Source organism: Rousettus aegyptiacus, unplaced genomic scaffold (assembly GCF_014176215.1).
Source record: "Rousettus aegyptiacus isolate mRouAeg1 unplaced genomic scaffold, mRouAeg1.p scaffold_m13_p_5, whole genome shotgun sequence".
NCBI lineage: Eukaryota > Metazoa > Chordata > Mammalia > Chiroptera > Pteropodidae > Rousettus > Rousettus aegyptiacus.
In genome coordinates this window covers 113,521,525-113,535,482 of record NW_023416308.1, presented here as the reverse complement: position 1 = coordinate 113,535,482, position 13,958 = coordinate 113,521,525, and the positions used below count along the sequence as shown (strand labels likewise).

Here is a 13,958-nt window from a genome sequence, read left to right as displayed (position 1 = left end):
ATATATCAAAAGTATATATATATTTATGAAAAAAATGTGAAGTATAAAAATCTGATTGCATCATACAGTGTGATTGCAGAGTAAAAATATGTATTACTATGAACCATCCTGGTTTGCCTCAAACTATCTGTTGAGACTTAGCACCGAAATTCCTGTGTCCCAGGAAATCGCTCAGTCTTGGACAAACTGGGATGGTCTGTCACCCTATTATGAACAAATTGCCCAAGCGATAATGAGGAGAAGGTCACAGCAAGGATTTTCATTCTTATTTAATAGTAGAAGGAAACCATGGGTTCGGAGAGGGATCCTCCTACATATTTCAGAAGCAGAGAAAATAAGATGGAAATAAGAAATAAGATGGAAAGACGTCTTTTTGGAAGGTTTTCCCATTTTTTTTTCCCTCGAGTCTGCCATTGCCGTACTCTCTTCCCTGTCCTCTAGTTAAGGCAGAATTGCCTGCCGTGTATTTCGGTTGTGTTCTTGAGTGCTGAGAGTGGGGAATACATTATTAAGGGCCTCGTCCATGAACATTTTCCCTGGGAAAGTGTGTGTGTGAGAATCTACTGACATGAATAGTCAATGTACTGACACCTCACAGTTCACACCAGCCTGGGCTTGCATGAACGTGAACTTGAGGCTCTCGGAAGCCTCCCACCCATGGTCTGACGTTACTGGGGGAAGAGGGCTGGGGAGATACCATGTTGGCATCATCTGTTGCAGGCAAGAGCACAGATGTCACTTTATTTAAAGCTAGTTTTGAGGACTTTATAGAGACAGAAATATCCTACCTCCATTTTTCTCATCAGGAAATATCTTCCGTTGGTGGCTCCTAACAAAGTGGAAGTATCACAGGAAGCAGAAGTTACGTTATATACCTGCCAGCATTTGGCAGCACTCAGCCTGGAGCAGATGCTCAAGTGCAGTTGACAGATGACAGTGACATCTTCTTGGGTTAACCTTCTTTCTATGGAGGGTACTGGTATCTCTGAATATGAACAAGAATCAAGAAATAAAGTAGCTATTGCCTGAGATTTGGCATTGTAACTAATCATGTTATCTTCAACATGATCTTTCTTAGAATGTCTATAGCACTTAGTGTCTACATTATATAATCTGAGAGCTAATTATATATTAATGATATAAGTAGTTTTTCAAAGGTCGTGCATATCTAAGTCTTTTTATCACTGAAAGGTAAAACCCAAATTCTGATTCTTTTGTGTCTCTCTCAATATCATGATGGTCAAAGATTAAGAGCTTAATGAAACCTGTTGACTTAGCTCTGGTAGTTTATGAATGCATTGGATAGGCAATTTGGTTATTTCAAACATTACAGGATTTGAGTAAGGAGATCTGGGTATAAAACAAGGCTCTCAAATTTACTAGCTGTGACCATCAACAAATTACCTTTACTTATTTACAAGTTCCTTACCCTCTTTGAAACATTTGTAAAAATAGGGATAGGGATTTTTTCTTGATCATGAAAGATCAAATGCAATTATTTAATAAAATACTTGGTGAGCTGGAAAATAGTCTATGAATATAAATATCGATTATCATTTCAGATGTGGATCCTCATGGCATTTTTCTTTCATGCTTTCATTCTTCTCTTTCCTATAGTTTAGACTATAGCAGGTAAACAATACAACCAATAGCCTAGAGCAGGGTTTAGAGAAAGGTAAGCTAGATAGAGATGTGTCCGTGTATAAGCTGTGCTGTGTGTACAAAGAAAGGGTTGGGTGCTGGCCACTTACGGCTTCCCTGACGGGGTATGGGGTCTCTTAGTAGGTGCCACAGTGTCAGCCCCCCAGAAAGATGGAACAGTTTCCTTACTGCACCTCATTATGCTTATTTTTCACTCTCCTTAAAACGAGGTGCAAAGGGGACTCCGCCAAAAATGTAGATGTAGAAGGAATTAGAGATAGTTTAGGGATGGCACAGAACAGTCATTTATTTTTCTCATCAGGTGCAAAGTCTCCCCATTGAGTAGGGGAAAAAATTTATGAGAAACTGCTGCTGCTGTTACTACCGCTTATCTAAGGCACAGGCTAGTGAGAAATCACAATTGTCTTTTTTTTTTTTTTAATGTAAAAAAGCTTCTCCAAACAAGGAACATTATGATGCAATCTGCTACAGTAGCTATATTCTCTGAATGGGCGGGAGGAGCTGTGACCGTAGGGAGATGTGGAGGCTACATAGAGAGTGCCTCAAGGAAGGGGGGGTCAGTATGCCTCTTGGAAGCTATGAACACTAATGCTTAGAAAAAAGAAACAGAAAACAAAACGTGGTTTAAGCGGTGCTCTCATTTTCTATTGGCAAGGATTCCTGATCTTGGGGAGGTTCTGGAAAATGTACTTCGGTTTCTTCCTCTTCTTCTTCTTGGACTGGAATGATTTCAATGTCTTCTTCGTTCTTTGGTTGGGAAGATATTTCTGTCAGCTCCACCTCTTCTTCTTTTATTTCAATGGCCTGTTCTTTTTTCCCCTCCGCTGACAGGAGGACTACTACGTCCTAGAACACAAAAGTAAAACTCGTCTTCACCTTTGTCATTGGCACGTTTTCCAACAGTCTCTACAAATATTTCTCAAACACCTCCTCATTTTTATGCTTTCTATGTTATTTCCTACACGCCTCTCAGTCCCACCCAGAATTGATTTCCCAGGTGCTCAGATCCTTCTCAAATCACTTATCAAGACACATCCTCAAGGCCAGCTGTTATGTGCCCCTTTGCCTGGAATGGTCACACAGTATTTGGGAAAGAACACTGGAATAATAGAAGAATTTAGATGTTAGTTTTGATTTGCCTTTGTTGGAGGTAAATCATTTTCTCTCTCTAATCCTGTTTTTTTCCCCCCCATCTGCAAAACGAAGGAATTAATAATGATTTCTAAACTCTCTTCTGAATCTGACATTCGATGTTTCTGATGCACTTGATAATAGATGTGTCATTCCTATCTCCTAGTTGTGGAGCCTCTTCAACCCTTTTTTTTTTTTTTTTTTTGGAAGAGGGATTAGATTAAAAGATTAGGGGAGGGTGGAAGAAGGGGATACTGAGAAAGAAAGTGGAGGGACCAGTAGCTTTAATCAGCCTCCAACCTTCAGCCATCCTGATTTTACTCATTGAGTATGGAGTGAGGTTGGCTGCCCGACTCAAGCAGAATTCAAGGGTAGTCGGAGGGTCCGCATATCACAGAACCATATTCTCCGTCTAACCAACGACTTTCAAATTTTAAGACACTTTTCCTCGCTATTGGTATGTTCTGCTTTCCAGAAATATGGCGAGGCCATTTTTCCTAAAGCTTCCGGGCCTCTTGGATCATGTCCTCTGTAAACGATCCTTAGTAAGACACGATTTTTCTTGAGGGGGATTGTGGACAGAGCAGCTACTACTTACAGCTTTGGGTCTGGAGCATAGTTTTTTCCATTCATTCTCAACAGTGCCAGCTGTCATGAGTTTCTGGAAGATGGCGAAGACCAGCATCACTGCAAAAATGCTCTGAAGAACAGAAAAAAATGAGGGTGAAAATGTAATAATGAAAAATAGAAGAGTACAGTCGGTGTTCAGTAAATGACTTGACCAAAATTTACTGACTAAACGATCAATTCTTTAGGCAAGTGATGACTAACTATAAGAACGAGTATCTTTGTAACCCTAACCGTTATCACGACTAATGACACACAATGGATAGTTAATGCATGCTCCTAAATGAAAGTAAGGTAGTAATAATTAGTTGAAGAATCAACTTTATGTAGGAAAGAATAATTACTGAGTCCCAAATTAAGTTGTATCCAGCTGTATATAGGCAGTATCACACGAGGAAACCTCTTCCCACTTGGGAGATGGCTTTTTCACCTTCAGACTCTATAGTAAAAACTCCTTGAAGCCACAGATACCCATAACAACCTAGGTGGTTCTTCAGTGTTTGGCTTAATAATAATAAAAACATTAATATCATTAATAATATTAATGTTAGAGCACATGCTTACAGAGCACTTTCTGTGTACCAGAGACTGTTCTAAAAGTTTTGCATGTATTAACTCATCCTTCAAAACAACCCTGCAAGATAAGTTCTATTGCCTTCCCCATTTACAGTTGATATTGAGGCAGAGCATGGTTAAAATTCTTGCCCAAAGCCATATAATCAATAAGTAACAGATGCAGAGAATCTGGATCTAGAGTTGATGCTCATAATAAAAATGCCAGTCTTCCTCTCTGGAAAGAAATCAAATTTCCCACTTACCAAGAACACAGAGCGAATGCTGTAACAGTATTGTGTATAGAGAGGGTTTTTCTCAGAGAGGTTGGCTGGTTCACAGTTGTATATGTTCACATATGGTGTGGAAGCTTTAATAAAGTTCAGAGTCTCCATTTTAAAAAAATGGGAAATTGTAATGTTAAATATGTCCATGATCAAAAGAATTATTCCCGAGATGGCAGCAAAAAGGCTCAGTGAGTTCATTATCACTTTCCCTTTGACCTGAAATGGAGACGTAAGAGTTATTAACTGGGTTTGATTAGACTTGGAGGATGTAAGCTAGGAAGGACTCCCAGATCTCATTCCTCCGACTCACAGACCTACTGTACTTAAATCATCCCACATCACACTTCTTTCCGTTGTTTTTAGTCTCCTTGTCACTGTAAAATAAAAACCCTCATCTCCCAATTTTCTGCCTTTCTCCATCCCCCCATCTCAATTTGCGCCATCACCATCCAATCCGTTTATTAAGGCAAAAGTGGAGGAGTAGTCCCTAATTCTTATCGATTGTACCCTTGCACTTCCTTTCCCGGCCACTGCCACCATCGATAAATATTTGTTGGGTAAATGAAGATAAATAGTATTCAGATCTTATCCGTCTGCATAAGAAGGAAAAGCACAGAGCGAGAATTATTATTAAGTCCGTTGCAATGAGGTGAGATGCTATCGTGGGTGTAGGTAGGGAGGGAGCAGACAGAACCCTCTAGGTCTGGGCCATCAGGTGGAAATAACAACACCTGCACCTTGTTGGCGTAGGCTGCAATGAGCCCCAGTCAGCCATCTTTCAAAATACGGTTGGGGCCGATGTCTTTGGTAGCATAGGTAAGAGGATGTCAGTGGGAGTGTTCTGCCTTGCAAGGGTAATAAAAGGTCAACATAGGAAAATATATGTGACAAGTACTGTAATAAAGGGAGATTACCGATGATTATTTTAAGATACACATATTCCATCCTTGACTATATGGTACATCAGTAGGACTGGCTGTATTTGGAGAATAAAACAACTTGACCTTCATAAAGTTTTTTTCCACCCCAAAACTGAGTTTATCAAACCACCTCGAGAGTGACTCAAATTAGTAATAGCTTAGTAAGTGTAAAAAAGTTTTGGGGAGAAACTTGCTGGTAAGCCCTTGACCCATGCAGAATGGGGAGATCTTCCTGGGTGTAAATGTGTCCTTAGGAGTTACATAACAAGACCACTCTGCAGCTCTTTATAGCCTCCGAAACACTTTCCTGTGTATTACTCCATTTCATCCTATTGACAATTGCATATGGTAGGAAGGACTATTATCTCCATTTTATAGGTGAAAACTCAGAGGTACATGGAGGTGAACTGACTTGCTCAAGGTTACAGCTCAAGGTCAAATAGGACTCGAGCCAACCATGGCAGTGAATAGACAGTTGTCCTAGATGATGACCTAAGAGAAAAGACACAGCTTTCCAAGAGATGTGTTAGGCTCACAGGGCCTTTGTCAGTTGTAAGTTCATAAGCAGACTCTTCCTCGATCTGCCTTTAATTCTGTTGCCAGGGACACCTTTCAGCTAGATCTCGTTGCCAAGTTTTTCATCAATAAAATCACAACGGCATTGTAACAGATCTTCGCTTTTTGGGGTTGAGAGAACTCAGTGCTGCTGTGATTCGAAAGGTCTTTAAGGGCCCTTGTTTTCCACAGAGAAGTTAGCAATTTCTCTGATGTTTGGGAAAGAAGAACATACGATTACTTGCCAGACTCTTCCTGGAGTTCGTCTCCGCTGCTGCCAGGAGCGATCCAGAAATGATATACTGTAAAAAGACAGGTGGCGGGTGGGGAAGGGCGTGGGAGAGATGGGGGAAGGGGCAGAGGGGGCGAGGCAGAGAGGGGCGTTACTGCTTAACATCGAGAGCTGGTTATCAAAAAAAGCTATCTCCGCTTTCAACCATTTTCACTAAACTATCCAGCCATTTCGATCGGATCCGTGTATTTTTCAGCAGTCATATTTCTCTTTTATTCAGGTTCAACCACATTCATTCCACGCCTTTTATTTAACTAACTGGGGAGCTGCGACTAGGAATATAATAAGACCAAAGAGGCAGAATTCACATTTACATGTTGATTAATAGTCACACTGTGAATTTGTTTTATTTTTAGTTTTTCTTTCTTTTTTTTTTTAAATTGTGGACTTGCGCCTTGAAGTTCACAATAATTTAATGACTTTGGTGCCAGTGAAGAATGAATCCGTGTAGGAAATACTTGGCCCAAATGTCACAGGCACCCCATTCAAATGCGGGCTGCTACAGGAAGCGAGGAAGGTGATTTCTCATTTTCCTTTTCTGCCGTTCAAGCCGTAAAGGGAGAAAACTCTTACTCTAAACCCATCTCTCCTTGTTCTGAACGTTTCAGTCCCAGACTCATCTTCGTAGTCGCGACCGTGAAGGTGTAACATAAATGCCGCTGCACCACCCACCCCTGGCAGGGTCACAGGCTTGGAAAATATGTACACAAAGCAGCCGTCAGGAAGGCTGGTCTCCGGAGGAGCAAACGGACATTTATTTGGGATGGGACTAATTCCACCACGTGCATCAGTCATTAAACAGAACGGCAGGGAAGAAGGAAGGACCAGTTGGGAGGAGGTGGGATGCTCCTACCCGCTTTTGCTTTCGAAACACCATGCTATGCAGTCCGGATGCTTAGTGCTCCTCCCCGCACCCCATCCCCCTAATTGACTTGGGAGAAGTCCTACGCGAAATAACCTTCCTTCCCTGTATAAATCCGCGTCGGGCATCTTTCTCTGACTCCACGTGAAGCAGGACCGCTGACTCTCAACCACGGCATTCGCGCTCAAGTTAGTCGACTCCCTTTTCACTACATTACTTCAACCCGATAACCTATTTCCTACTTATCTATTTTCCTCAACACAGAAATAATCTGGTATATTCCGATGGTGCTTTTGAACATTTCTGTCTGCCTCATTCCCCGAATGGCTGTGAGTTTTTACTCACCATAATGCCTCCCCAGAGTGGGTACCACACGGTTACACAGATGGGTGTGTACACCTCCACGTGGATCATCAGGAGGCTGCCTAGGGCAATGTGGAAGAGCCCATTCATAATCTGGGTGGCCTGGGGAGAGAAGAGGGGCACGGATGGGTGACCAGAAATCGTCAAGTCAGAAAGCAAAGGTAAGGCCGGAAGCCCTGGGTCTGGACTTGGGCCTATGTACAAGGCCAGAGGAAGTGGTGAAGGTGCTAAGATGCTGGTCTCATTTGGATCCATTTTCTCCGTCGCCTGGGGCGTTTCCAAGGCAGACGTGCCTAGGATGCTGAAGACGAACTGCGATGGGAGACCCCTCAATATGCAAACCTCAAAATCAAAAGGGCATGTGAGGTCACCGTGTTGACTTCTCTGCACACCCCCGACCCGACCCCCTGTGCCAGGTTGCATCAGGCACCTTCGTGTTGGGCTGAGTCCTGTACCCGGCCTCTAGCATCTGCTTCCGGAGGCCGGAGAATCCCTAGGATGTGGACTGGAGGGCGACTGACTCACCCCCAGAGCCTTGGATTCCCTCAGGAAGAAGCTCTGTGTGGGGCCCACTGTGGGAGGCATCCTCCTGGGAATGATTCTTTGAACAGGTTGTGCGGCCACGGGGCCTTTCGTAGGACCTGCTGGGAACGCTCCACTCATTGAATTCCTGGGTGTCGTCATCTCACCCTCAGGACTCCTAAAAATAAAACAAATAATAAAACGAGAAGAGAGAGAACGGGATTTGAGTCATCTTTTATCTTGCGTCACACCCCTGAATTCTCTCTGTATTTTCTCCTTGGATGTCGTCGAAGGTAGACATCCTGGCCTCTTCCTTGCGACTTTGGATCTGAGGCCAGGCCCCCTGCCATGCTCTACGACAGGACCCACAGGGGGAATCCCAGGGGAGGACCTGCGGACCCAGGGATCTCAGCCAGTGTTCTTGACAACCACGTCTGGGGCCTGCTTTATCTGTGCAGAGACGCCATGCCCACAATCTGCGCATCGTGTTTGCCTCTCACCCCTGGATGCTTTTCTTAATGGTCTAATATCAGAAAATGTATTTCGTATTGACTCGTCCTCGTCCCTTTGCTTATCTGCTGTTGTGCGTTGTGATGAACCAGAGGCATCATGACAATATAATGAAGGTAGACTGATTCCGGTCTACCATTAACTCTTGAACAAATCACTTCAAGGAGGCTCTCTAGGTTGTACATAAGACTGTGGCCTCCTGAGTCCGGTTGCCTAGGTTTGAATTAGGTTTCTGCTATTTGTCGTGAACTTTCGGGCAAGTCCTTTGAATTACCTGGGCCTCAAGTTCTTCCACCGTAATGCGGGAATAATTACACTCCTTGTCTCATAGAGTTGTCATAAGACTTAGATGGACTGGGGTCTGTGTGTGACTGCTGTGTTTTTACTCAGCTGTGGCTCAAATGTCAGGTCCTCAGGGAAACTCTCCCTCCACAGTGCATTCTCCTGTTGTATTTGCTTCGTGGCACTTACCACTGCGGGGAATTACCTTATTTGCTTGCCTGCTTATTGTCTGTCTCTCTCCACTTTAATATAAATTCCATCGAAGCAGAGACCTTGCCCTCTCTTGTCCGGTATCTAAAATTATGCCTGGATTTAATAGCGATCATATTTTAGTAAATATTTACTAAAATACGATCAAAGAAATAAATGTATGTACAGTACCCATGTCCGAATAATCATGAGCTGTTTTTGTTGCTATTCTTGTCCTTAGTATCATTACCTTTATGAGTACTGGTTTCTATTGTTTCCATCTAAAAAAAAAAAAATGAGAACAATACCCCTTTCACACACATGTGAGAAGTAAGTAAATGTGAAGATGCCCGGTATGCGGGGAGAAAGTAGCAAATGCTATTTGTTCTTAGAATTCACGGTTTATTCGTTTCTCACGTTAGACGGTGCATATTACCAAGCTCCTTTCCAGCACTGTTAAGACTGCTCAGCCTCCTTCACCTTGAGCTTCCTTTCGGTGTTCATTTGGTTACGTCAGGTACTTACGTGAATTCCATTGGGTCTTTCCTGGGCCCTGGAAGTCTCTCTTTAGGGGCACGTCTTTGATCTAGTCTTTATTGACTGCAAGTTGTGTAAGGGGGCCCTGGAGACCAAGACTGTCTGTCCACCTGGCTTATCTTGCTAAAGACACACAGTGCTGGGCTACTGCGCTGGTACTATGAGACAGGCGACTGGGAGTCTCCCAGGCCTCACGTCAGTAACCACTTTATAGGTACATAAAGATTTTGCATCCGGCATCTCAACTGAGCCTCGCAGAGTAGACAAGGGAGGAATCGTTGCCCTGTTTTGTAGAGAATATAACAAGGGCACAGGAAGGTTAGGTAACTTATTCAAAGTTACATGGCTGGTAGAGATTGAAAGAGTTGGACCCATCCAATGAAGTGTCTTTGGTAACAGGCTGTTTCATCCCTCAGCCTATTTCATGTATGAACTTTTGCCTTCTTCTTTAAATAGATGTGCTACTTGGGTGACTATAAATCAGTTGAAAACAGAATGTCTGGGCTACGGGCTGAAGGGAAGAGAGGAGACTTTGACTGGATGCTTTGCATTTGATTTTGTCCCAGGTCTAGATGATCGGGTGTCATGTGGTCTTCGGGATCTGCTTTGTACCACAAACCACCCCACAAGACCACAAACAAAAATGTAGACCACTGGGGAGTTTACAAACTGATTCTTGTCACCGGGAAGAATTTTTTAGAGCTCTTCAGAGCCTCAGAAGCCATTCTGTTAATTTGACAAATGAGGAGACTGTGGCCCAAGGATGGGACATGGGACGTGCATTGTTAAAGATCGTACTCTCGTTGACAGAGCCAATCCGGAAGGCAGTCAGCATGGCTCTGAGGCTCGTGCTGTCTCTGCTGCCCACAGGCTAGGTCAGACCGCTGGAGCTGCTTACCGAGCACCTACCATCGCCAGGGATGGTGTGTGTGTATCTAGTTCTAACTCCCCCGACACCTTCCTTACTGAGTAAGTAAGCATTTTGTCTTTTGGCAGATATGGGAATGGAGGTCCAGAGAGGCTGAATGATTTTCCCATGGCAAGCATGGAACAGGCTGGGAGTCACCACGCTTCTCTCTAAAGGGCTCATTTGAGTGAAGGTGACTTAAAGAGCAAAGACTGTCAGTTACCTGGATAGAGGAGATGATCGGACTACTGTTATTTTAATTTATCCTTATGTTTCAACTGCCTAAGGCTATATCTGTATTATTGGTGAGATAAACCGCTTATACACACAGGTTCTACTCAGGCTGTGTTTATAGTGGCTAATGGCAGTAATGGCATTGGGGAAAATAGTTTCTTTGTTAAAATGATGTCTCACTGTGGAAATTATATTTCTATTATTGTAAATGGTAGTTTATAAACACAAACATACCTGTTCTATCTGCTACTTCATTTTTTATGCAAATAAACTCTCTAAAATATATCTATCATTTGTCTGTCTCGCTAGACAATGCCCTGGCATAAATCTATCTACTATCTATTTATCTAGCTATGCCAGGGCATTGTCTACTGGGGAATGAAAAATTTCACTGTATGGGGATATATAAAACCAGACCGCACACTCCCGAGGATATTGTAGATCCCTGCACTTTTGCCCTATCAAAAAAAAATATTGTCCACAATTATTTAAACAGTGTCCTACATACACAGTTATGCCCAAAGACTAGTGGGTACATTATTCGGGGTTACTGACCACATGGGTCAAAGTGTGATAACAATAGGATTTTATTTTCAGTAAACTATATTAAAAGCAACACTCACTTCATCAGACACTGCTCTATTTTATTATAGCAACTTCTGCAAATCCCTTTTGATTTTTAAAAGGAACCACCATTTCTGTGTCCATCTAGTGAAGAAGACCTCCCAGCCTTTATGGGTTTTGGTTTGAGTAATGACTTTGAGGTCCAATGATTCCATCATTTACCAAGCAGTTCAAAGCTGCCCATCTTTGGTTACCTCAACTTCCCCCTTTGCCACTCAAAATAGTTTTGCATTTTTATCCTTTCTGGCCTCCTGGGTACTCATCTCTGAGGAAGAATGTTCTTAACTTCCATTTCCTCTGCCTGTGCTCCTCAGCCCATCTCCTCAGCCCCGCTCCTTTCCACCAAGGGGTCAGTCCTTCCAAGGAATCGGTTCTCATATCGTCAGTCTCTCGCTCTGTAGCACACGAAGAGCAAGTCCCAGTTCCGTGGCTTGCCACTTTCGTGATCTCTCTATTCAAAGTACTGTGGTGAGAACGTGAGATAATTTCCAAGTTATAAAGTACTTAACACTTGAAGGATAATGGTTATTACCGCCCCTTTTTATTTAATAATTAAAAAAGTGCGGCGGCATCCCCCAATCCCAAAGCCACTTCCTTTACTCTGGCTGCGTCCGGTGTCCCCAGCCACTGCCCATCGATCTCCCCTGTCCTTGACCGCAGCTTCTTAAAAGGCCATGGTTCCCTGCTCCCCCGCGTCCTCCCCGCCCACTCACACCTCACCGCTCGGCAGCTAGTTGGTTTCTGCTGGAGCCGCTCTGTTGAAACTGTGCTAAGCCTCGGGCAGCATCCCTCAGGTGGCTCTATTTCTGTTTCCCCTCTCACCTGGGCTTAAAAGGCTGGAGCCATAACTCACCCCTGCTCCTTTATCTCCCAAGTTAAACCCATGGCCAGGTCATGGGTTTCTGCCTCTGTCAGGTACCTTATCTTGCAGGTGGACCTTTGTTTTACTTTCAGTGTCACCCCTGAGTTTGGTTCTCATTTCCTGTCCCAATTTAAGCACAAAAAAAAAAAAAAATCTTGCTTTTCTGCCTTGAATCTTTCTCTTTACTAATCCAGGCTCTACGGGTTGCTAGTTCAGACTTCCTAAGTCACTGCTTAGGTCGCCGTCATCCCAACATGACATTTGCCCACCGGAGAAACCCTTGTCAGCTCCATCCTACCTCCCTTCTTGAGCTCGGACCCCACTGTTACCCGCCGGGGCGCTGGTCTGGACATGTCTCCTGCTCGCTTCTCTGAATCCCGTGCACTGTGAAATGCTCCTCCAGCCCCCTCATTTTCACTCACGCACCCCCTGAGGCATTCACATCACCAGAGGCTGTTCCTGCTCTTCTCGCCCTTCCACCTCCCCCCTCATCCCCCCCGCCCCACCCCCACCCCCCCCCCCCATTCCCACGGGCAAGCACTTCTCTTTCAAATCCCACAGCCTTTTGCATTTCTTGTCACCGGACTGTTTTCTTTCTAGGTCATATTGTAACTTCTCTGATGGGCTGTAAATCTTGCAAGAGAATACCCCGCTCAGATTACAAAGAGAAACTGTTTTTTTGTTTTTTTCTGTGCTGGATGCTCAGTAAACATTGAAGTGAACGTTAAATGGAATTGCTTCCCCAGAGCAGGTTTACACGATGCCCAGGATGCCGGACAAAAAGGTGATCCAATCAGTGAGATCGAGTCATTTTACGAGAAACAGGGAAAGGGAATCACACTGTATACTGGTTCGTGACAAGGTTAAAATTCTCCTTTGTTCCCTTTCATCAGAGCTTCCTCTTGTCTCCAGCCTACTTTTACAAACCCATCACTCTTACTCTAGGCTTCCATGATGGATCGGAGGCAGGATTTTATGCTCATTTCGGTGACTACCATCTCCCTCCAGAAACGTTAGGCCTGGAGGCTTAACAATATCTGGCGAGATATTTACATTTAGCAAGATATCTTTGGAGACAAAAACATTGAAACCAAGAGAAGTAGAGTTATTTTCATGATAGCCACAACTGATTATTTTCCTGTTTGGTGCCAGGCAGCCAGTTCTAAGGGCTTGAGGATTTCATACTGCAGTGGGCACTACTATTGCCCTCATTCTGGAGGAGGAGACTGAGGGACAGAGAGGTCTAATTACATGGCTCGTAAGTGGCGGAGTGCCCGCTTTGCGCCCAGCTGGTTAGTCCCTGTGCTTAATCTACGGGCTGCAACCTGCTGCTTTTGTGGAATGACTTGCAGCCGATTGGCTGGGCCCAGGAGAGAGGGAGGGAAGGAGGGAGGGAGAGAGGGAGAGAGGGATGTGGGTGGTCAGCAAGCCTTGATGTCACCCCTCCTCTCAATTCCTGACGCCATCAGAAAATCTGACCAGGGAAGCCCTGGAAGTAAAGCCAAGAATCTCTAGTCTCCCGAACCATCCCGCACCTTATCCATCACTCCCTTTTAATCAGTAAAGCAAAGCAAATTGATTCCTTACCTGACTCTCCAAGGCCTTAGAGCTCGATTCGCCGCTGGCTTGCTGGCTGCTGAGTTCACTTCAGTGGCTACTTTCTCGGATGCACAGGGTGAGTGAGACAGGCCGGGCCTGGGATCGCTGACAGATACCAGGTGACAGGAAATCGGTGGCTTCTGCTACCTTGGGCTTCACCCTAATTACTTTGGTTTAATACACACATACAAGAGCTGAAGGATATATAAAAAAGTCTGCGCCTTACCAGGAGGTTTCACTTCTTGAAAAAAGACCCCGGGGGACCGCATGGCGTACTTTACGCTACCTTAATTAGAAGAACTTCGCAGCCCCCACCCTGCGAGCAGGTGTGGGTCGTGGGTCCCCAAGGGGAGGAAGGGCTCTAGAAATTCTGCAAAGATGGGCTGTTAGGACTTCTACCTTTTTACTTCACTTTTAGGAGTGAGTAGGTGGGAAGGGGGC

General features: G+C 44.2%; 1 protein-coding gene across 3 annotated transcripts; it reads right to left on the bottom strand.

Annotated features, from left to right (window-relative positions):
* Positions 1 to 254: 254 nt before the first annotated feature.
* MS4A1 (membrane spanning 4-domains A1) lies at positions 255 to 13,702 on the bottom strand. Of its 3 annotated transcripts, XR_001593794.2 has the most exons (9): positions 13,506 to 13,702; positions 11,910 to 12,038; positions 7,777 to 7,951; positions 7,234 to 7,353; positions 5,980 to 6,036; positions 4,239 to 4,475; positions 3,392 to 3,493; positions 789 to 2,508; positions 255 to 487 (listed from the first exon to the last, which is right to left on the bottom strand). XR_001593794.2 is itself a non-coding variant. In XM_016119043.2 (8 exons), exons 2-8 carry the CDS (start codon positions 11,939 to 11,941, stop codon positions 2,287 to 2,289), a joined length of 945 nt encoding a protein of 314 aa, XP_015974529.1. In that variant the 5' UTR covers positions 11,942 to 12,038; positions 13,506 to 13,702; the 3' UTR covers positions 255 to 2,286. The 3 variants fall into 3 exon arrangements, 2 of the variants coding, with proteins under 2 accessions (XP_015974529.1, XP_015974531.1); XM_016119043.2 differs by having other exon boundaries at positions 255 to 2,508; XM_016119045.2 differs by lacking the exon at positions 11,910 to 12,038 and having other exon boundaries at positions 255 to 2,508; positions 13,506 to 13,701.
* Positions 13,703 to 13,958: the final 256 nt, after the last annotated feature.

Bases quoted from the DNA above. Each gene is read 5' to 3' on its own strand.
- MS4A1 (XM_016119043.2), bottom strand. From the start codon at position 11,941: ATGGGTTTAACTTGGGAGATAAAGGAGCAGGG. The intron at 4,476-5,979 runs GCAAGTAATCGT...TCTCCATTTCAG, and splicing joins CGAACTCCAGGAAGAGTCTG to GTCAAAGGGAAAGTGATAAT. The intron at 3,494-4,238 runs GTAAGTGGGAAA...TCTGTTCTTCAG, and splicing joins GCATTCGCTCTGTGTTCTTG to AGCATTTTTGCAGTGATGCT.